This window comes from Girardinichthys multiradiatus, chromosome 7 (assembly GCF_021462225.1).
Source record: "Girardinichthys multiradiatus isolate DD_20200921_A chromosome 7, DD_fGirMul_XY1, whole genome shotgun sequence".
Classification (NCBI taxonomy): Eukaryota; Metazoa; Chordata; class Actinopteri; order Cyprinodontiformes; family Goodeidae; genus Girardinichthys; species Girardinichthys multiradiatus.
Genome location: NC_061800.1, coordinates 7,538,673 through 7,561,562, shown reverse-complemented (window position 1 = coordinate 7,561,562; position 22,890 = coordinate 7,538,673). Strand labels below are relative to the sequence as shown.

At 40.4% G+C, this 22,890-nt stretch overlaps 1 protein-coding gene across 1 annotated transcript in view; it reads right to left on the bottom strand.

Annotated features, from left to right (window-relative positions):
* Window positions 1-906: 906 nt before the first annotated feature.
* LOC124871450 (norrin cystine knot growth factor NDP) overlaps window positions 907-22,890 on the bottom strand; it is a 35,249-nt gene continuing 13,265 nt past the window's right edge. Inside the window, exons 2-3 of the mRNA XM_047370734.1 lie at window positions 7,839-8,276; window positions 907-4,255 (exon numbers count right to left, since the gene is read on the bottom strand). Coding sequence (XP_047226690.1) covers window positions 4,031-4,255; window positions 7,839-8,045 — 432 coding nt within the window. The 5' untranslated portion in view covers window positions 8,046-8,276 and the 3' untranslated portion in view covers window positions 907-4,030. The remainder of the gene's footprint in view (window positions 4,256-7,838; window positions 8,277-22,890) is intronic.

Here is a 22,890-nt window from a genome sequence, read left to right as displayed (position 1 = left end):
ATGACACCCTAATTTTCTCTTTTTAGTTTACCCCTAAACCAGACTTTGTCCATTTATAGCACAGAGATGTTGTGTTCCAATATAAATGTTTTTATGTGTTGACCTTCAAAAAATACAAATTCCTGTGAAGCTTCTGACCTTATTAAAGGTGTCTCTTGGTGATGTCAAGTAAAGGAACCATTTCAGGAACTGAAGGAGAGAATTGAAGAATTGCTAGACATCCTTTGGTGTCCTAATCCTAATCTTGAAACCACTTTGACAGCAGTCAGTGCAAACCTTGGAGTTTTAGCGCTCATTGAAGTGCTGGGTACTGTTTGTAATTAGTAGTCAAATGAAAATCCAAGGCCCAAAGCGTAGGTAGTAGTGCCATCTAGTAGCTCAAACAGCAAATATGACCTGACCTCCAAGGTGTATGGTGTAGGAGACTGTTTAGTAATGGTCAGCATTACTAAATGCGTATGTAATAGTGGTTTGATTATGAAATCACATAGCTAATGAAAACAAATATAATTTCTGCTAACTGGTTGTTTTAAATGATGCTGACTAAAACTGTAAGAGTGACTGAGCAGAAAATTCAACATAAGGAGGTAGATAAGCTGTCAAAGAGATACTTAGAACCAGGTTCTACTGTTGTTTTACTCTGGGGTTTCATTGGATCTAGTTTGAAATTTCTTCAAGAAGATTGCAAGAAGCTTGCATGTGTAAACTACTTGATTGGTGCTCAAAGGATAACATGTTTCAACTTAAAATGAAACCTTTCTATATAGCATCTGCATCTGAGAAGTTCAACGTGAGACTGAGATTATGCACAGCAGTGCCCCCTTCTCCCCAAAGGCAGAAAGGAGAATGGCGTTTACAAGGAAAAAAAAATCAACAAAAAAGCTTGATACGTAAACACTGAACACATTGTGGTTTCAGAGTTTTAATTATACAAAAACCACATTTTCAACACTGACATATTTTACACTTAGATACACTGACCAGAGGTTCCGAAGGCAGAATGAGTCACACACAGACAAAGAAATGTGTAAGAGTTTAAAGTTCTGTATTCATTGTTGTCGACTGTAAGGAGAATGTTTGCAGGTATCATAGACATTTGCAGAGCAACTGTAGCATTGTTTCAACATGTAAGGAGTAACAATACACAACGGGCAATAGCAGCAATTGTACAGTGCCTTGTACAGGTATTCATACCACTTTCACATTTTGTCACATTACAACCACAGACTTCAGTGTTTTATTGGGATTTTGTGATAGCCCAACTCAAAGTAGTGCACAATTATAAAGTGGAAAAAAAAAGATGCGCTTGGCAGCAATTATAGTATTGTGTATATAGTTTGTGCACCTGAGCTGCAGATCTCTGCAGCTGAGGTGGAGGAATCTGTTGACAGGCCTCTCTGTCGTGCACTACACTAACCTGACCTTTATGCAAGAGTTGCAAGAAGAAAACTATTGTTAAAAGAAACCATACCAGGTCTCATTTAAAGTGTTCCACTGGCATGTAGAGGACAGTAGAAACGTGGAAGAAGGTGACCTGGTTAAATGTGGCCAAAATTGAACCATTTGGCACACATGCAAAAACACTTTGTAGCAGAAAACCAAGACTTTACATCACATCAACACACCATCCCATGACACATTGGGGTGGTGACAGCATCATGCTGTGTGGATGGTTTTCTTCAGCAGAGGCAAGGAAGCTGGTCAGAGTTTAAGGGAAGATGGATGGAGATAAATGTAGAGCAACACTGGGTGGAAATCTGTGGAAGTCTCTAAAAGATTTTGAGACTGAGGGGGACATTCACTTCCCAGCAGGACAACAACAATAAACATACAACCAGGGCTACAATTTAAATCACAGCATATGTATTGTTAGAAAGGCCCAGTCAAAGTCAAGACCTAAATTCAATGGAGAATCTGTGGCAAGGCTTAAATATTGTTATTTATAGATGCCCTCCTTCCAGGTTAGGCTTGAGCTACACTATGTTGCCAGAAGTATTTGTTCACTTGCCCTCACACACATATGAACTTGTGTGTTTACGGCAACTTTGGACCATTCTTCTATAAGAGCATTTGTGAGGTCAGTGACTGACGTTGGACAAGCCTGGCTCACAGTCCCAATTCATCCCAAAGGTCAGGTTGAGGTCAGGCCAGTCAGGTTTTTTCTAAACCAAACTCTTACCCATGTCTTTATGCAGCTGAGAAAAAATAGTCAAAAATGTTTTGATTAAGTGCAGCATGAAGAGTTCCTTTAAGTGAAACCCTTGACAAACTTTCCCAACGCCATAATCCTCTCTGCACCAAACTTTAGACGTAACATAATACAGTCAGGCGAACGCTGTTCTTCTACCAACTATTTAACCTCGATCATTGGATTGCTGTGATTCGTCACTCCAGAAAACATGTCTGCACTGCTCTACACTCAAGAGGCGGTATGCTTTACACCACTGCTTCCAATGCTTTGTTTTGCCCTTGGTTGGTGCGGGCTTTGATGCAACTTCTCAGCCATGAAAACCCATTCCATGAAGCTCTCAATGTGCTCTATATGAAGTTTAGAGCTCTGTAGCTATTGCAGAAAGTTGGCAACCTCTGTGCGCACTGTTCCACAGCTTCCATTGATACCACTATGTAATTTTATGCGGCCTAACGCTTTGTGGCTGAGTTGCTGTAGCTCCCAGTTACTTCTACTTTGTAAGAATTTCACTAACAGAGCACCCTGGACTATTTAGCAACTATGAAATTTCATTGAGCTTCTAAGAACAATATATTATTTTACAACTCTCCACTACCTCCAGCAGTCTGGATTTGTATACATCTGGGCCCATAGACGTGGTTGGAACACCTGAATTCAATGGTTCGGAAGGGTGAGTGAATCCTTTCGTTAACAGTACATTTTACAAATTAGAAACATTTCAGTCTATAGATGTATAAAGGTGGTAGGAATGTACACACCAAAAAAACTAGTGCAAAAGGTGGTTTTACAAAGTATTGACTGAGGAGGGCTTAAAACAAATGTAGTGGAGATTTTCATTATCAAAACATGCTGAAAATCATGCATGACTTTTCTTCCACTCAACAACTGTGCACCAGTTTATGTTGGTATATCACATAAGATCTCAATAAATAACAAAATGTGAAAAAAGGAGAATAAATTTGTTTGCAAGGCACTCTATTAACTTGGCATGATGGTGGCTGCAGTTACACTAATGCTGACATGAACATCACAAAGACTCAAGTAGATTACACTTTTAATGAACACTAGCATGACTGACCATCTAGCCACAATCCAAACCAACACCCAGAGGTGGGTTACACCTTTGTCCTTGGTCGTGCTTTTACCTCAGGGTTCATTTTGCCCTGTTTCACTTTTGTTATTCACATGATGAGCTCTCCTGTAGTTTTATACTGCTAGATGATTGTCTGCAGGGAGTGTGTAAAATGTTATTGGATGAGTAACGGCGCAGATGTTCGTGTATAGATCCACCATACACTGGGCTCATGCAGACCCCCCTCGTTCGTGTGGGGGCCTCCTCCTTTCCCATGCTGCATTTTAATGAGGCATGTTGTTTCGTTGTCAAATCCATGGGAGGGGTTCATTTAGCTGTCATAGATATTTCTAAGCATCACACTGCCGTTTTGCGAGCGCGTGTGTAATGAATTATGGAGACCTGTAATGAGTGGAGTGTGTCCTCGGGTGAGGAGGGTCTGAAACTGGCCCCTGGGATCAGCGGTTTGTGGTGTTTGGCATAGTGAGCTGAAGAAATATGCCTTGCATGGTTCACCATGATTGAAAGCACATATAATGGAGAAGGTATAGTATGTTGTACATGTGTCCCAGGGCTGCAGGTCAAATATAAGGAGCATGTGAAGGGGGATCTGATTCCTCCAAACTGTTAAAGTCCAACATTTTTGGAACATATTCTTCATCCAAAAATCAACCAAGCACTTTGAGCCGTTTTAGAATGAGGTCCGAGGCCAAGAATAACGCTGGAGCTTGAGAGTCTTGGGGGTCTTGGAGGGAACTGCTGCCGACTCAGCTGCACTCCTCACAGTTGCAGGCTAGGATGTATCTGTAGGTAGCTGTAATGCGAGTCCCGCCAGCGCAGCGCAGTCTCACTGCCTTCAGCTTGGAGGTGTGTGGTCGGCAACAGGAACAGAAGCTCTTGAATGGCTGCTTAAGCACAGAGCTGAAGGAGATGAGAGGGTCTGAGCGGGTGGTGTGGCTGCAGTGGCCCTCGCAGCGCGCCAGCAACACCATCTGCAGAAAACGAAGAGAAGATAAGCAAATCACACAGGTGTTTTCATCAACGTCAAGTTCTGTCAGAAAAGAGATTGGAGCGGCAGGGAAGGGTTCTGAGATCAACGAAGCATTGTTTGAGTTTGCCTTTATAGTAAGTGGACTGTTAGCGTCTCTTTGGCCTCCTACTCTTGGCCTTGCACCTGCAAATGAGAGATAGCAACCAGAGCAGTCCCACACTCCCACAACTGCAGTAGTCCAGGGTCACAAACAGCATACCGGAGTGCATGAAGACTTCTCCAAGGTTGAGCTACCAGCACACAGATACACACACACTTGCAGACAACGCAGCAGCTTGATTAGTGTAGTGGCCATCCGACTGGCGCTCCTCTGTGGGTCACTGCATTTCTGTCACCACCCTAAACAGCCTCTTGTGTGATGTCCTTCTGTCAGCTGCTGTGTGTCACCACCCATGTACCCACTTTGACAAAAGCCTGTCTGGGGCCATAGCAGGATGTCACACACACACAAACGCACACACGTCAGGAACGCTGTCGCCACTTTAAAGCCATTTGTCTTTGTTCTGGCCGAGGATCTGGCCCTTGCGCTCTCCCCTCCTCTGCTCGCCCTGTCTCTGTTTGCACCACTGCTGCCCCACCATTCATTCATGACTGGATACATTCCAACAACAGTCAGAGAGGTGTCATTCATACATCCAATGAGTCAGGATGAGGAGGAACTGAGTCGCTGTGCTCCAAAGATCTGAGCCACTTTCAGATAAGTAACTATAGTACATGTTGAGCTATTGTCAATCTTTTATGCAAATACAAAGTGGTGAAATTATACATTTTAGAAAGAAAATGCTATAAATAAAAAGTTGGAATAGCTTAACTTATAATAAACTATAAAACTATAAACAATAAAAAAAGAAAATAGGATGGATCAAAACCACAAAGGAGATTAGGCGAAAGTTATTTTTTTATTTGATGTAAATAATCTGCTTATTTTGTACAAATACAGTACAGAGCAAAAGTTTGGACACACCTTCTCATTCAAAGAGTTTTCTTTATTTTCATGACTATGAATATTGTAGCTTCACACTGAAGCCTTCAAAACTATGAATTAACACATGTGGAATTATATACTGAACAAAAAAGTGTGAAACAACTGAAAATATGTCTTATATTCTAGGTTCTTCAAAGTAGCCACCTTTTGCTTTGATTACTGCTCCACACACTCTTAGCATTCTGTTGATGAGCTTCAAGAGGTAGTCACCTGAAATGGTTTTCACTTCACAGGTGTGCCCTGTCAGGTTTAATAAGTGGGATTTCAAGCCTTATAAATGGGGTTGAGACCATCAGTTATAAATGGACTGAACTTATATAGCGCTTTTCCAGTCATACAGACTGGAAAAGCGCTATAGTTGTGTTGTGCAGGAGGTGGATACAGTACACAGCTGATAGTCCTACTGAATAGACTGTTAGAATTTCTATTATGGCAAGAAAAAAGCAGCTAAGTAAAGAAAAACGAGTGGCCATCATTACTTTAAGAAATGAAGGTCAGTCAGTCCGAACAATTGGGAAAACCTTGAAAGTGTCCCCAAGTGCAGTCGCAAAAACCATCAAGCGCTACAAAGAAACTGGCTCACATGAGGACCGCCCCAGGAAAGGAAGACCAAGAGTCACCTCTGCTGCAGACGATAAGTTCATCCAAGTCACCAGCCTCTGAAATCGCAGGTTAACAGCAGCTCAGAGTAGAGAACAGGTCAATGCCACACAGAGTTCTAGCAGCAGACACATCTCTAGAACAACTGTTAAGAGGAGACTGTGTGAATCAGGCCTTCATGGTAAAATAGCTGCTAGGAAACCACTGCTGAGGACAGGCAACAAGCAGAAGAGACTTGTTTGGGCTAAAGAACACAAGGAATGAACATTAGACCAGCGGAAATCTGTGCTTTGGTCTGATGAGTCCAAGTTTGAGATCTTTGGTTCCAACCACCATGTCTTTGTGCGGCGCAGAAGAGGTGAACGGATGGACTCTGCCTGGTTCCCACCGTGAAGCATGGAGGAGGAGGTGTGATGGTGTGGGGGTGCTTTGCTGGTGACACTGTTGGGGATTTATTCGAAATTGAAGGCATACTGAACCAGCATGGCTACCTCTTGAAGCTTCAGTGTGAAGCTACAATATTCATAGTCATGAAAATGAAAATAAAGGAAACTCTTTGAATGAGAAGGTGTGTCCAAACTTTTGGTCTGTACTGTATATATTATCCATGTAGGCTGAAATTGTGTTTTGTCAAAATAACCTAGATAAATGAGGTTTGTTGAGCTTATTGTCTCTTTTCGGCCTGAAGGGGTTGTAATTAATTGTATCATTGAAGATGTAGTTAGTTTAACATAAACAATCAACTAAAAAAGTTTCACTTTATCAGTAATAGATGAGCATTTATTAGCCTCAGATAATAAGGACAACCTATGATTGTCAGGATAACTGGAGAAACGTGGTCATAAATAACTCAGTGTAACAGTGCCTCTATGTCTCCGCTAAAGAAAACATGGAGAGATTTATGAACCAATCAGTCAGTCATTTTCTATACCGCTTCTGTTGGTCTATCACATAAAATCCCAATGAAATACGTTAAAATTATGATGAAAAAAATGCAAGAAAGTTAGATGGGTATGAATGTTTTTAGAGGGCAGAGTATACCTGAGCAGCAGAAATGCTCAACCTTCCACCTCGACGATAATATTAAAACCCTTGATATCCAGTTAATAACATGCATTCTCATAGAGAATGAGCATGCCACAGTGAAGGTGGATTTTCTGTAAACCTTTAAACACTGAGGTGTGAAACGGTTGCTCAGCCAGTCTTCTAGTCTGCCCTATATGCACAGTTATAGAGGACTCATGCTGGGCAGGCAGGCCTTGCCTGTGATGATCTGTGGTTTTGCCACCTGTTCAATGCACTCAGAGTCAGAATATTAAAAAAAGACCAAAGAGCAGATCACTCATACTAGAGGAACAACTGCTGTGGTCCACAACAAAGGAAAGGGACCTAATTGACACCTCCACGAAAAGCCTTTAAGCTGTTTTCAGCATCAGAATGGGAACCACACCACTGGATTATTCACACAAGAAACTTTCGTTTTCTTTCCTCAACCCATCTTTCTTTCTGCAGCCCCTCGAGGAGGTAGGAGAGAGCAGGCTGACACGACACGTTCACTTCTGCAAAAAGCCGAGTCCCAGCTGAGGTGCAGAATAGGTCTGCAGCATGGCCCAGGTCCAGCACTCCAAACACACACACACACACACACACACACACACACACTTTTCCTGAGAAACAAAATGTGACTTGTCTAAATGACTGAAAGATGGAGATAAAGACAGAGGGAGAGAGAGAGAGAGAGGTGAACAGCAGGAGTGATATAAGTATTTGGGTCTGTGTTCTGGAGTTTTCTTCGGGTCCCTGAGGTTTTATTTGGAACAATCTGTTTCCATGATATTTGCAACTCCTCAAGTGGAATATTTAAAAAAGCAAGAATGTAAGAACAACACAGAAGGTTTACTTGCAGTGTTCGTTTGCACACATTGGTGTCATGATTTACCTTAGAGTTGCATTTGTAAATTGGATGTGTGATGGTCTCCACAAAGTGGTGCCTCATGCAGCGCTCTGGGTCAGTATCGACCAGATGCTGGTGTCCCTTATCACCAGCCTTGTTGCTGCTGGCAGACTGGACGAAACCCAGCAGAGGACAACACATCAGGACCAGCAGGAGTCCAGAAGGAGGACCGACAGAGATTGAAGCTTTCATGACTGGGAAACCCTGAGGCTCCTGATGCTCCAGGGGTGGCCAATGTGTCACGTTTCTTAACTACAGTCGCTCTGGCACTTAATCCACGTTAGTTAGCTGAGTCTCACACAGGGAAGGCTCTTATTTTGTTCCTGCTGGTGCAATGAAGATTGAAGGTCAGGATGATATAGGGGAAAAAAGGTGTCAGGAGGGTTGGCCACTCCATCCCTCACCGTCTCAATCCACCCCAGTCTGGAAGAACAACAAGACAAACATGAAGGGATTGCTTCAAACTTATGAAGACAAGAATGTACCATGCCCTGCAAAAGTATTCAATTTTTTTTTCTTTTTCTCACATTAAAATTATTCATTTCAGAATATTCATGCTAGTATTTTATGTGATAGAGCAACATACTAGTGTATAAATGTGAAATGGTAGGAAAATGATTTATAGCCCCCACAGGTTACTATGCAACAATTACAGCTATGGGTCTTTGAATTATGTCTCCTTTACCTTTTCAGAATAGCTCAAGCTCACTCAGATTTTGATGGAAAGTATCTGTGAACATCACTTCTCAAGTCTAGCCCCAGATTCTTAGTCATATTTAGGTCTGGACTTCTATTCTTCTAAACTGTGTCAATGTGGCTCTGCCTGTATCTTTAGGGTTGTTGTCTTCTGCACCCTCTGACAGGTTTTCTTCCCTGGATTTAGCTCAATCCATCTTCCCATCAACTCGGTCCAGCGTCCCAGCCTCTGCTGAAGAACAGCCTCCCCACCAGCATGTGTCACAGAGGAGATGGTGTATTCATGGGGGTGTGCAATGTTATTTTTATGAAAGGCTGAATTTAAATGTACACCACACTTTTCAGATTTTTATTTGTAGTAAGATCAGAAAACCATGTTTCATTTTCCTTTACAATTCAGCACAACTATGTGCTGGTCTATCACATTAAATCTATCAAAAATGCAAAAGTTTGAAAAGTTAAAACAGTATATTGTTGCTGCAGGTCATGTTTTCTCCATTTGTGATACTAAGTGTGTGAAGTAGATTAAGTCACCTCCATACAGCTCCTCAAAAAATTTTTAGAGACTGACTGCTTCAGTTTGCATGTCATTTCAAACCTTAATGTCCACATGGTCTGCTATCTGCCACATTCACGTCTGCTGATACCCACACACAGGACACACTTGCAGACACAAGTTCTGGTGTTTTGATTATGGAGGAGAAACCAAAGTTGTACACAAACAGCTAAAGAGGGCCTTCAGCCAGGCCCTTTCCTCTAAGCAGGAACAACTTCTTCATTAAACCAAATTGCTCTCCCCAACAAGTCCGCTCTGGACTATAAACCCTCTGCCAGCCTTGCAACATATTTTCACTGCTATTTACTTTTTTCCCTATTTTTTTTGTCTTAATATTTTGTAAAGCTCTACTGACAATAGGTTATGTGTTAATAGGGAGCATGTTGCCGGCTGAGGCAGATTTGCTGAAAGGCAATGTGTTATTAATCATGGAAAAGTCTGGGTACAGAGTCAGGGAGTGGGCTCAGGGAGAGCGAGAAGAGCACAATAACAGAGTTTTAGGAAGATTTGGGAAAAATTAAAAATACAAAATGTTGTCATTAAAAAATGTCTGAAACGTATGAAAAAATGTGCTGATTGCTAGACTGGTTAACACCAGACACATGTAACTAATGGGTTAATTTGTGTTTGAAGCTGCAAAGACCCTCAGCTTTATACACCTATTATTAAAAGGGTTAGACTTGTTCAAAAAAGACAGCTGAGAAGGCCATCCATCCATCCATCCATCCATCCATCCATCCATCCATTCATCCATCCATTCATCCATCCATCCATCCATCCATCCATTCATCCATCCATCCATCCATCCATCCATCCATCCATTCATCCATCCATTCATCCATCCATCCATCCATTCATCCATCCATCCATCCATCCATCCATCCATCCATCCATCCATTCATCCATCCATCCATCCATCCATCCATCCATTCATCCATCCATCCATTCATCCATCCATCCATCCATCCATCCATCCATCCATCCATTCATCCATCCACCCATCCATCCATCCATCCATCCATCCATCCATCCATCCATTCATCCATCCATCCATCCCGTTTATACCTAATGTCCCTCAGTCAGGGTCACTTAAAACATCTTTCTCCATTTTATTTAGTCCTGTCCAGGTCACAGAGAATTTTGAGTCCATTCCAGTAGTCACGAGGTAAGATTTTTAGTACAACCGTGAGGAGGTCACCACTCTGTCACAGTGTCAGACCTTGACAACCACGCACACCCTACATGTAGCATGTTCCTGAATGTTCTGTTTATGCACACCCTGCAACTTGATCTGGCTGCCTTCTTTTGCCCTGCTTCACACTCAGAAGGATAGTTAGGATTCTCTGAGGGAATTATCTGTAGCAGAGAGATGTCATATTGCAATGAGTTTGTAGACAATGAAGCTATTGTCACACCGGAGGACAGCTAACAGCTAGGGTTAGGACTCATTGTTTTAGCTGGATTTAGCTATTAAAAACAACTCAAACTATGAAATGTTCAGATTCATTGAATATAATTTTATATTATTGAATATTAATCTACACAAGAGGAAGATGTTAAGTTTTGTCACTGTTTCCTTAGCCAAATAGCCTCCATGTAACTTACAGCTGTCGGCTGTATCAGTCCACCTCATCGGCTGATCACGTGTCTACTGAGATCATTTTCAAACAAGACCTGGGAAAGCACCGGAATGCACCATCTTAGATGCCGTCTCACAACTGACAGCTTGATGCAAAATCCAAAGGTTTACTCTAACCTTGTTGGACTTGGAGCAAACTAACACCTGAGGGGTAGCAGTGAGTGATAAAGCTGGCAGTGTTAGCCAACAAAAGAGTGTAGTAACACAAACATTTAAGCAAGAAGACAGAAACTACCTTTGCAATGGAAAACATTTAGATAGTTAATATTCACTCAAGTAACATTGTATCCCACAAGCATAAACATTTTCAGTGCGTGTCGTTTAAATTGCAAAAGTTAGCTAGAGGGGTCCATCTGACTAGCTGTTAGCCTTCCACCGCTGTGAGTTTTTATTCACTTTTTTACAAACTCACTGCAATATGACATCTGTATACTACAGGTAACTACTACTGATAATAATGTCACTAAGATTTTCTTCAGAAAATCTCTTTAATGTTCTGTTTGTCACCTTAGACCAACAAGTGAAAAATGAATAATTACTTATGGTAACAATGTGCAAGCTTTGTTTTTGATTGGACAGCTGGTAGAAATATATTTTCTTCTGAAAAAGAAATAAAACCTGAGTTGCAGAGAAAACCACCACCTGACTTAACACAGTTCAACTTGCACTGGTAATATCAATAGAAAATTATATTTATTTTGCTTTACTGAGATTTAAATGTAATACAACTTTTATTGACATAAAAACAGTGTGGACTGTAGGTGTGTACAGCATGTGGTGCCCTTCAGTCCCCACTGTATTTATGGCCATAACCCAAGCCCCCATAAACTGTTGCAATTTTTACCCACATCCACTTTACACTACGCTAAGGCTTTCCCTGAAAAAAAAAAAACCTGCATCAAAATATTTTCCCACATCACGTACACACTCCTTATGCACCTTCATTAAGCAGAGAATCCCATTTAACATTAATAAACTGGGAAAACAGACATGCATGAAAAACCTGCAAACGTATTACAGACAACCCTGGGAGATCAAGATGACACTACTAATTTACCACATGAGCAGTTCTACTCACAACATTTAATATTCAGAGTTTTGTCATCTCATAACCACTACATGTGTAGTAGTGCCTTGTACTACCTTTTTGTGGCGAAATGAAATGTTCTGAGAAAACTGTATACAGACTGTACAGGTCCTTCTCAAAATATTAGCATATTGTGATAAAGTTCATTATTTTCCATAATGTAATGATGAAAATTTAACATTCATATATTTTAGATTCATTGCACACTAACTGAAATATTTCAAGTCTTTTATTGTCTTAATACGGATGATTGTGGCATACAGCTCATGAAAACCCAAAATTCCTATCTCACAAAATTAGCATATTTCATCCCACCAATAAAAGAAAAGTGTTTTTAATACAAAAAACGTCAACCTTCAAATAATCATGTACAGTTATGCACTCAATACTTGGTCGGGAATCCTTTTTCAGAAATGACTGCTTCAATGCGGCGTGGCATGGAGGCAATCAGCCTGTGGCACTGCTGAGGTCTTATGGAGGCCCAGGATGCTTCGATAGCGGCCTTTAGCTCATCCAGAGTGTTGGGTCTTGAGTCTCTCAACGTTCTCTTCACAATATCCCACAGATTCTCTATGGGGTTCAGGTCAGGAGAGTTGGCAGGCCAATTGAGCACAGTGATACCATGGTCAGTAAACCATTTACCAGTGGTTTTGGCACTGTGAGCAGGTGCCAGGTCGTGCTGAAAAATGAAATCTTCATCTCCATAAAGCTTTTCAGCAGATGGAAGCATGAAGTGCTCCAAAATCTCCTGATAGCTAGCTGCATTGACCCTGCCCTTGATAAAACACAGTGGACCAACACCAGCAGCTGACACGGCGCCCCAGACCATCACTGACTGTGGGTACTTGACACTGGACTTCTGGCATTTTGGCATTTCCTTCTCCCCAGTCTTCCTCCAGACTCTGGCACCTTGATTTCTGAATGATATGCAGAATTTGCTTTCATCCGAAAAAAGTACTTTGGACCACTGAGCAACAGTCCAGTGCTGCTTCTCTGTAGCCCAGGTCAGGCGCTTCTGCCGCTGTTTCTGGTTCAAAAGTGGCTTGACCTGGGGAATGCGGCACCTGTAGCCCATTTCCTGCACACGCCTGTGCACGGTGGCTCTGAATGTTTCTACTCCAGACTCAGTCCACTGCTTCCGCAGGTCCCCCAAGGTCTGGAATCGGCCCTTCTCCACAATCTTCCTCAGGGTCCGGTCACCTCTTCTCGTTGTGCAGCGTTTTCTGCCACACTTTTTCCTTCCCACAGACTTCCCACTGAGGTGCCTTGATACAGCACTCTGGGAACAGCCTATACATTCAGAAATTTCTTTCTGTGTCTTACCCTCTTGCTTGAGGGTGTCAATAGTGGCCTTCTGGACAGCAGTCAGGTCGGCAGTCTTACCCATGATTTGGGTTTTGAGTGATGAACCAGGCTGGGAGTTTTAAAGGCCTCAGGAATCTTTTGCAGGTGTTTAGAGTTAACTCGTTGATTCAGATGATTAGGTTCATAACTCGTTTAGAGACCCTTTTAATGATATGCTAATTTTGTGAGATAGGAATTTTGGGTTTTCATGAGCTGTATGCCAAAATCATCTGTATTAAGACAATAAAAGACCTGAAATATTTCAGTTAGTGTGCAATGAATCTAAAATATATGAATGTTAAATTTTCATCATTACATTATGGAAAATAATGAACTTTATCACAATATGCTAATATTTTGAGAAGGACCTGTATATAGTTTTCATAGAGTTGAAGTGTATAAAAGTGAGACTTTCAGCTGCTTCCATTTACTGCAACTGTTTTAGACAACCACTGGACAGCTCACGTCTGTAAAGTATTCCGGTCACACAGTTGTTTTGATATGTGAGAGCTGTTGCATGGCTAAATGTGTTGAGTAGTTTTCTTGCAATCCAGAAGTTGTGGGTTCAATTCCAGGTTCCCCACAATAGTCTTCATGTAAGTGTATGAACGAGCGATGAGAAGAACAGGGCTGTAGTGTAAAGTGCTTAAAATGGCTGTTGTGACTAATAAAGCTCTATATGAATTCAGTCCATGTAACAATGGTGATCAGTACCAGAGCATAGAATATAATGTCTACATAAAAGCTCCTGGAATTTTTGTTTTCTGAATTACGGATTTTGTCACAGGCAGTCATTTACTCCTAGGATGAATTACAGGCAGAGTGGGCCCATCTCAGAGTGCTTTTATATTCCTACAGTGTGCCTATCCATTAGGTCTCCAAGCTACTGCTTTTCACACATTTCTTCTGTCTTTCTCTTCCTCATTAAATTATTCACCATTTCAGTCTTTGTCATATGAGTTTACATTCCAGCCGGAGACTTCACTCTGGCTTTGATCCTGGGTGGTCATAGTGCGTCGCTGAGAAAATTCAGGGTCCCTGTTGTAACAGCTTTTACAACTTTCAGAGCATTCCCAACTGTCTCTACACTCGGGTTGTTTCAGGCTTGGTGGTAACATTTTGACTCCAAACAAGGTCTGTAAAACCATAATTTTTGGATTTGAATAAACAAAACCTAAACTATTTAGCCCTTCATTTCCAGATACATTAAGTACTGGATATGTTTCCTCATAGCTAAGAGTTTACATATTTTCTCAATAGCATAAGGTACAGTCTGCATTATATTACATTGTTTACTAAGATTATAAGCAGAACTTAATTAAAAACAGCCAATCAAACAATAAATAAATTCACTGAGTTACTTTAGGTTTAGCGAAGTATCAGTGAGCCCAGTTTTGTGATGATTTCCTTTTTTCTCCTGCTGAAATCAGCTAACTAGCTCTGGTGAAATCTTAATACATCAGCTCCCCTCCCTCAACCCCAGTGCTTGTCTCTCTAAGGGGAAATCATTTAATGTTAACATTCCTCTTGAGAAAAATAAAAGTATCATTTGGCCTGTTAAAATAAATACTGCCCAAGATGTTTTGTTGGCTTGCTGAACATGTGCTGCAGGGTTTACATAGCAGACGGCCTGGTCTTATTGTTCACTGCCAGCACCTATCAGCACCTCGGGTTCTGCCAGCTGTACGACCAACGCTGTTACACCATCTCTGCTGCCGGTATCACTGTCGGCATCATTAGTCTGCTTGTCTTTGGCAACACACTCTTAAGTGTTTATGGACTGAGAGTGTCTGAAATCAGTCATAGATCATCTTCCAACAGCGGAGTCAAACAGATCAGACCAAATGAAGTAAAGATGTATGCACCTGTCAAGAGATCCTAAATGGAGACATGGATGCTAATTTAGGAAAAACCACACTGGCAAAAGCCTGCTGTAGGGGCCCTTCCCACCACTATTAACCCTTACCTAGGACCTTCTGTGCATTCTGCATGTGCCCCTTGACCATCAGATTTACCATCAGACACATGACATCTTCCTTACATGCCTATAGACAAGGAAACAACTAACCAAGAGTTAAATGGTGACATATAATCATCTTTTTCTGCAAGTAATCTCACAATCTAAGGGACTGTTTTGATTCTATTTTGTCACTTTGGTTAATGATTTCACTCATTTTTAGGTATTAACCTTGTGGTTTGACTGCCTTCACATTATTTCTTCTTTGTTAATGTAAGTTTGGAATTATTTATTTTATCAAATCTTTGCCCATGCTTCTGCCTGCTTCCTGTTGGCTTTTGGGTCATTTACTACTATGACAATTAGATTATTTCTTTGTTCGGTAATTTTATCTAACAATATCTAAAGGCCTGTTGTTGTTACTACAAACCAGAGCAGAAGTTGAGCTATATTAAGACATTACTTCAACCTTGTAATGGTATGAAGATCTGACCTTCCGCGCAATCTTAGAAACATTACAGATTGTCTCATGGAATTTAAAGAAAGAGAAGTAAAGACAATATAGTAAACCAAAGCCTTTATACACGAGTCATAGCCCTAACATTTCATGGTGTTTGTTCAGAGGGAACTCCTTCTGTGAGCGTAACTGTCCACAACATTCAATCTGGACTAACTTGGAAAGATTACCCAGCCGATCAAGAGAAAGTAATCAAATTGAGACCATGCAGAATATCTGTCAAACAGTGTTATTTATTATAACTATGAGTTCAGATATTCTGAAGTGAGGATCTGTGAAGTAGTTAACAGTTGACAGTAGCTTACCTGAAGTAGGCAGAAATGGAGAAAGGGAAATTGTAATTTTGGAGGAAGGCCAACAGTGAGTCAGAACAGGGTTCCTGAAAAAGCACATGGAACAACTCCTTCTCAGAAATTCCAAATCAGTGCCAAAATTACTGGATTCCAAATCCTTTTGATTCTGCATTATATCTTTATTGAGTTTGGGGGAGTTTTCTCTGCTGAACACCATCTGTGTTACTGCAAAATTTAAACGATGTGTTGTCACTCATCACTTTGATACTATTCCAAACCGATGGCAAAAAAGTTAAAACGTGTGATACAAAGATGATTGTAGGAGGCAGAAAATAAAAAGGAACAACTGATAGAGAGAAAAACAAAGATAAAGCGAGAGAACCAGCTCAATTTAACATTTGCTCAATCCTTGGCAGACCTAAAGTGACATGACAACCTCAGGCATATTGAGATTAATATAACAATCTGACTAAGCGGACATTTGCTGAAAACTCACTTTTATAAAACATTTATGTACCACAGGTAGGGTAGCTTATAAGTACTTTCCAGAACCCCATTTCAAATAATGATAACAGATTAATAATAATTTGTTGCCATATATTGCTCTTTGCTGATTTAAATGTTGTTTTTTCTCATTTGTTAAACTGCAGATACCATAAAATATGAAAAATTAATTTGACAGGCTTGGAAATTGGCTGATGTCTGGAATCGGACAATGTTTTAGCTTAACTCAACCCTTTTGATTCAGTGAGCGTACCATATCTAAGCTCTACCAGGAACACTGGTGGTATGAATGTTGTTACTGAGTAAAGAAGACTCACAGCTAGCCATTCTTAATACTTCATTTTCTAATAGATCCAAAACCACTATTTCTATCAAAGAACCCAAAATCTTTTTCTTCTGTTTCATGTATTGTAGTCTTAAGAATACTGACTGAATTTAACATGAAAGAAAACTGGAGTTTGGTATTGGCCATAAAAAACTTGATCATTGATTTTCTAATCTCTCATGTTAACATCAACACAAAATAGTCATCATTACACATAAGTTTGGCACTTTGTTCTAAATACTCCATAAAGTCATTGATCTCCCTGGTTCTGTGTTCCTTTGGTGCACTGCACGCACTGGTCCTACTCTGGAACAACTGAAGTGTTGAGAGTGTGTTTGACTAAAGAAATCTCCAGCTTTGAAGTACATATGAAAAAGGAAAGCTGCCAAGGAGGTCTGGGCTTGATTATGCAGACATTTTACTATTTTTATGTGTGAAGATAGCTTCATATATTCATCAGGCACCTGGAGACAGGAGTTTGGGTACATTTTGGTTCTCTCAGTACAATAATCAATCAATCAATCAATCAATAATTTAAGCATTTTTAACAGACTAAAGTCCAAAGTTACACAAATAAAGGAGAACCCAAACCTATAATTAAAATATAAAAGCAGCAGAATTAATTTACTTAACTTGAGATGTTATAATCCTCCTGTCCCCAAAGCACCATCAAATGAATTGATTTAGGTTTAATGGTTTTATTTTAGATTAGGCACAGGACTGTTACTATTATCAAGGCACAGTGCTGTGAAAAAGCATTTTCCACCTTACAGATTTTTTCTGCTCCTGCTTTCTTGTCATGCCTAAGTGTTTCAGATCATCAAACAAATTTTAACATCAGACAAAGATTACCTGATTAATTACAAAATTTTGTTTTTAATTATTTGTTATGGATAAAGGGATCCAGATCAACCTGAACCTATAAGCAAATGTAACTACACACAACGTATGTTAAAAACCACATTTTGTTCTTATATTTTTATCCAACAGAATAAATATACCACTGAAATAGAAGCTGTTGGACAACATGAAGTAGTTACAAGTATTTCAAAAGCAACACATCATGCCACAATTTAAAGACATTCAAGTACAGAGTAGAATCGGAATAAATGGAAACATGGAACAGGCACAGGATCCTGACACCATGAGTTGTTTATTGACATGACCAGTTATGTACATTTGTTTGCTCTGGGCTTTGTTAGAACAGATGAGAAACAATGTCATTGACATCTATCAGTCTGAAAAGGAGTACAAAATCTGAGGCTTTGGGATTCCAGTGAATCAAAGTGAGAACCATTATCCACATATGGAGAAAATATGGAACTGTAGTTAACCTTCCCAGGGGTGACCAACCTACCAAATATACTACAGGAGTGCAATGACAAGTCATCCAGGAGATCAAATGAACCACAACATCTAAAGCGCTGCAGGCCCCACTGCCTCAGTTAAGGTCAGAATTAATGAATCAACAGTTAGAACATAGGGCCTGGTTGCTAGGGATAAACGTTTTCCCTTAACAAATGAAATAAGGATTTAGAAACAGCACTTTGCAAACAGAAGAAATTTGTAGGGGGGTTAACATCTAATTTAGATTACAGTTTAAAGTCATTCTAATGAGGTGTAAAAATAAATTTAAATTGACCAAGGTTTTACAGTAAATTATGTAAAAACTAAACAAGCATCATCCATAACCCTTACCTAGGTAATGCTGTTTTCCACTACAGTTAGCAAGCTACTACAAAATGCCTGTTAAGCAGCAGTCTGCAGGCTAGCTGGCTGAATTGATAACCTGACCAATTAACCAACTAGTATAGGAACCTTTTGCATGATTACAAAAATTATTATGTTGCAAGTGTTTGATTTCTTTAGTATCAGAATCAAAATATCAATATTCATTGTTGCCTTGCAGCAAGAAGGTCCTGGGTTCAACTCCTGGCTGGGGATCTTTCTGCATGGAGTTTGCATGTTCTCCCCGTGCATCCCCGGGTACTCCGGTTTCCTCCCACAGTCCAAAGACATGCCTGTTAGGTTAATTGGTCTCTCTAAATTGCCCTTAGGTGTGTGAATGAGTGTGTGCATGGTTGTTTGTGTGTTGCCCTGAGATGGACTGGGGTGTACCCCCTGTACACCCTGGAAAGACTGCTGGGGATAGGCACCTGCTTCCCCCGGGACCCACTATGGAAGAAGCGGCATAGAAAATGACTGGCTGAAATAATCAGCAGTAGGAATTGTTGTTTTCAATAAAAAGCAATTAACTTGTCTTGTTTTCACTATTTTATAAATACCACCATCCATGTTTTTCATTACTAAAGGTTATCAACATGACAATCTCCTACCACCCCAATCCTAGTGTTGATCTTTTGTTCACAAAATCATATAAAAATGTATAACAATTTGTTTTTAATCACATGTAGACTAGCTGAAACAAAGAAAGCAAATCCCTTCCTGTAACCATATACATTGTTGTTTCACTAATTATATTTAAAGTATGTGAGCCAAACAGGAAAGGATGGCTGTCAGTTATTCCACAGTCTGTGGTGGATCACAGATTCTGGTGATATTTCTAGAGAGAATAATACGTTTTACTGAAGCAGAGCAGCCAACCCAACAAATACTTATAAAAATGATCGGTTCAACAATATTTGTAAGCTCCTGTCTGCTTTGCGGCCTCCATGTGGGACAGAATCTGTGTGGTTTTTAAATTTACTTCGTGGCTTTGCTCGTTCTTGTGTCATGTTTCTGTAACTGCCAATCAAAGCTGGAGACTGTGAACACCCGTGAACTACCCACGGGTGTTATTGAGGTTTCTACCCAGTGGAGAAGGCAACTTCAGCCTGCAAAGTGTCCAATCAAATCTACACATGTAATTGGTTTGGGAATTTCAGGGATCTCGGATGTTTTTCTGAGCCCAGTAACTGTTGCAAGCTTCAGCTATGTGATACTCTCGTTTTACATGATTGAGCAGAGAGCATGTGCAAGTCTATTAGCCTATGAAGCCAGTAAATTGATTTTATTAAGTGAAAACATGTTAAATCAATTGAGATCAAACAGGACAATGTGGCTACAGTTGTGGTCACACTAGGAAAACATCATCGGCATTTCCTGATAAATCACAGTTCCCCTTTAGAACATGTGTTTTCGTTAAACAGACAACAGGTCCTGGCCTTACCGTGAAGGAAAGCAAACAAAGATAATGACAGCAGCAGTCCGGCTAGTAAATACCCCGACAAGCCAAATAAACTTTCTTTTACCCGAAATGTCGTTTTGGTCCATGGCCAGATGTGTCCTCTCTGATTAACACTTAGCTGAGCTGGCCAGACGTTCCACCTCTTTATGTTCGACAGAGAGATGATTCTCTATTGATTGCCTTCTGCATGTTACCCCACCGGACGAGACCGTCCTGCACCAACTGCGCTGACGCTGGGACATCTCTCAGTACAAGGTGTCTACACATCATAATTACCGTCTCTTTTTGGCGGCTCAAGCTTATGCTCTGAAAGCTGCTGATATCAATGCATAGCGATGAATGGCAGCTGTTTCAGATAATGGGGGCATTTAGGATAATAAATGGAGAATGGATCTAAGCAAGTAGTTCATTACAGCTCGGTGAGGGTGAGAACTCCAATCCATACTGGTCTGTGTGGGTCGGAGCCAAAGTGAAGGTTGAGAGGGTAAAGAGAAGCATAAGGGCTATGTTGGCCTCCTCTTCCTGAGCCTCCTCACCTGTCCTGCTCAGATTTATAAAACCCTGACAGTTTACAAAAAGCAGCTGGATCCTTTTGACCTTTCCCACCTCCCTGCTCCACAGACATGTAATCACCACCAAAGACCAAACTGTTTCAATCCACATCTTATTTAGATCTATCACTTAGAATTACCCTCATCTTCCTCTCTAACCACACTTGTATTTGTGTTAATCACAAAGAAGCAAATCCTCATTGTGTTGCACTTTAAAGAACATTATTTTCCTATATCACTTTTCCATCACCTCCTCATTTATACCCAGCTCTAGGTACGTGTGCTACTCTGTTGCAGTATGGTGTTCTAAACTTCACTGATTATGTTTGGAAAGAGTGCTGGACCCAAACTCACTGTGTCATCTTAGGTCCTCACTGTTTTCATTATAAAACCCAGCTATGCTGGCTGCACAATGCTGCAAAATACAACAAGTCATTCATTCTGAATTACCCATGAAATTTCACCTCCATTAAAGTAAACTACTTCGCCTAATGACTTAGGAGTAAAAAAAGCTGCAAGGGCAGGCTCCATGCAGTAAACCACCACCAACAAAGACATTTCCATTTGTTCTTCATGGGAAAACCTAACAGTATTCTCATGAAAACTGGGAGACAGTTTACTTGAATACAAGTAGAAACAAGTAGAAAGCGGGACTGGAATGTCTTTACTGAAAGTTAGTATGATCTTCATAGAGGTGACATGAAGTGTAGATTGTTGATTTGTCACCAGGGGTAAAATTAATTTAAAACTGAATAATATTTTAAAGTGGAGTTTGTCTCATGAAGTGCTATCCATTTGTTGTCATCATGTTACTTTGTCTGTGTTTAAGACTCTTATGTTGAAGTAAGAAAGAAAGTAGTTGAGCTGCCCTGTTGTATTTCTTCATTGAGGGACAATAAAGGATATTTCTATTTCTGTATGACAGAGTCAGCAAACAAAGAGTGCTGATCAGGGTTTATGAACAATTCCTATTTATCCCAAAGCATTGAAGAAGTTGTCACCATTTTTAAATAATTTATTTGGTAGCATTCTGCATTCCTGGCAGAAAAAAAAATGGAGACAAGATATGATAGATTGATAAATATTGTAAGAATATCACACCGGGATGATTGCTAGCTGCTAACAACGCTAAACCTTTGTTGTACCTTCTTACTGGATAACTCTACCCTGAACACAAATTCTTCAGTTTGGGATTAATAAAACCTTTATTCTACTTTTTAAAGGTTTTTGGCACTGTTACCATTTTAGAATTGGACAATCATAAAACTTGCAATACACTCACTGGCAACTTTACAGGGTACAGCTGTTCCAGTTGCTTATTAACATAGTTAATCAGTGCATATAAGTAAACTCGGTGCATATAGGCACCTAGACGCGGTGAAGACAACATGCTGAAGACATTCAGCACGTCGTGTCCTGGTTGTTGATGTCAGATGGGCTGATCTGAGTATTTCAAATATTGCTGATCTACTTCCAATTTCACAAAACATCTCTGAATCCACAGCAAGTCACACATTAACAGATGGACTACAGCAGCAGAGGACCACAGTCCCTGCCACTCCTGTCAGCTGAGAACAGGAAACTGAAGCCATAATTTGCACAGGCTCACTAAAATTAGACAATAAAAGATTGGAATAATGTTACCTGGTATAACAAGCCTTGATTTCAGCTCCAACATTCAGATGATATGGTTAGAATTTGTCATAAACAACATGGATCCAAAGCATGGATCCACTCTGGCTTGTTTCAGTCGTTATGGATGTTGGTGGTGGTGTTGATGGTATAATGGTGGGGCTATTTTCGTGGCACATTTTTAGCTTCCATAGGACCAACTGAGCATTGTTCAAGCACCACAGTCTACCTGAGTGTTGTTGCTGATGAAGGTCTTCCCTTTATGACAGGGCACCCATCTTCTGATTCACACATCACAATGAGTTCACTGCACTCCCAAGGTCTTCACACTCACCACAACCTAATCCAACAGAGCACATTTGGGATCAAGTGGAATGGGGGATTTTCATCATGGATGTGCAGCCGACAAATCTGCACCAACTGCCATCTGCTGTCATGTCAATATGGTTGCATCACTCTGAGAACTGCTTCTGAAACCATGTTGAATCTATGCTACAAAGAATTAAGGCAGTGACCAGGTACCAAGAAGATGTACTTCATAATGTAGCCCATGAGTTTAGATGGACTAGTCAAACCTGAATTTAATTATTCTTTACTAATTCCATATTACTCAAATACAATATCAAATTTGAGAAACCTTTTCTAGTTGTGAAGAGAAAAAAAGTGGCATTGTAAGTTTCCTAAACCTTTTGAAAAATCCCATCTCATTTTGTTCTCATGAACCTAATATTGTCTTGCATCGTCTTGTC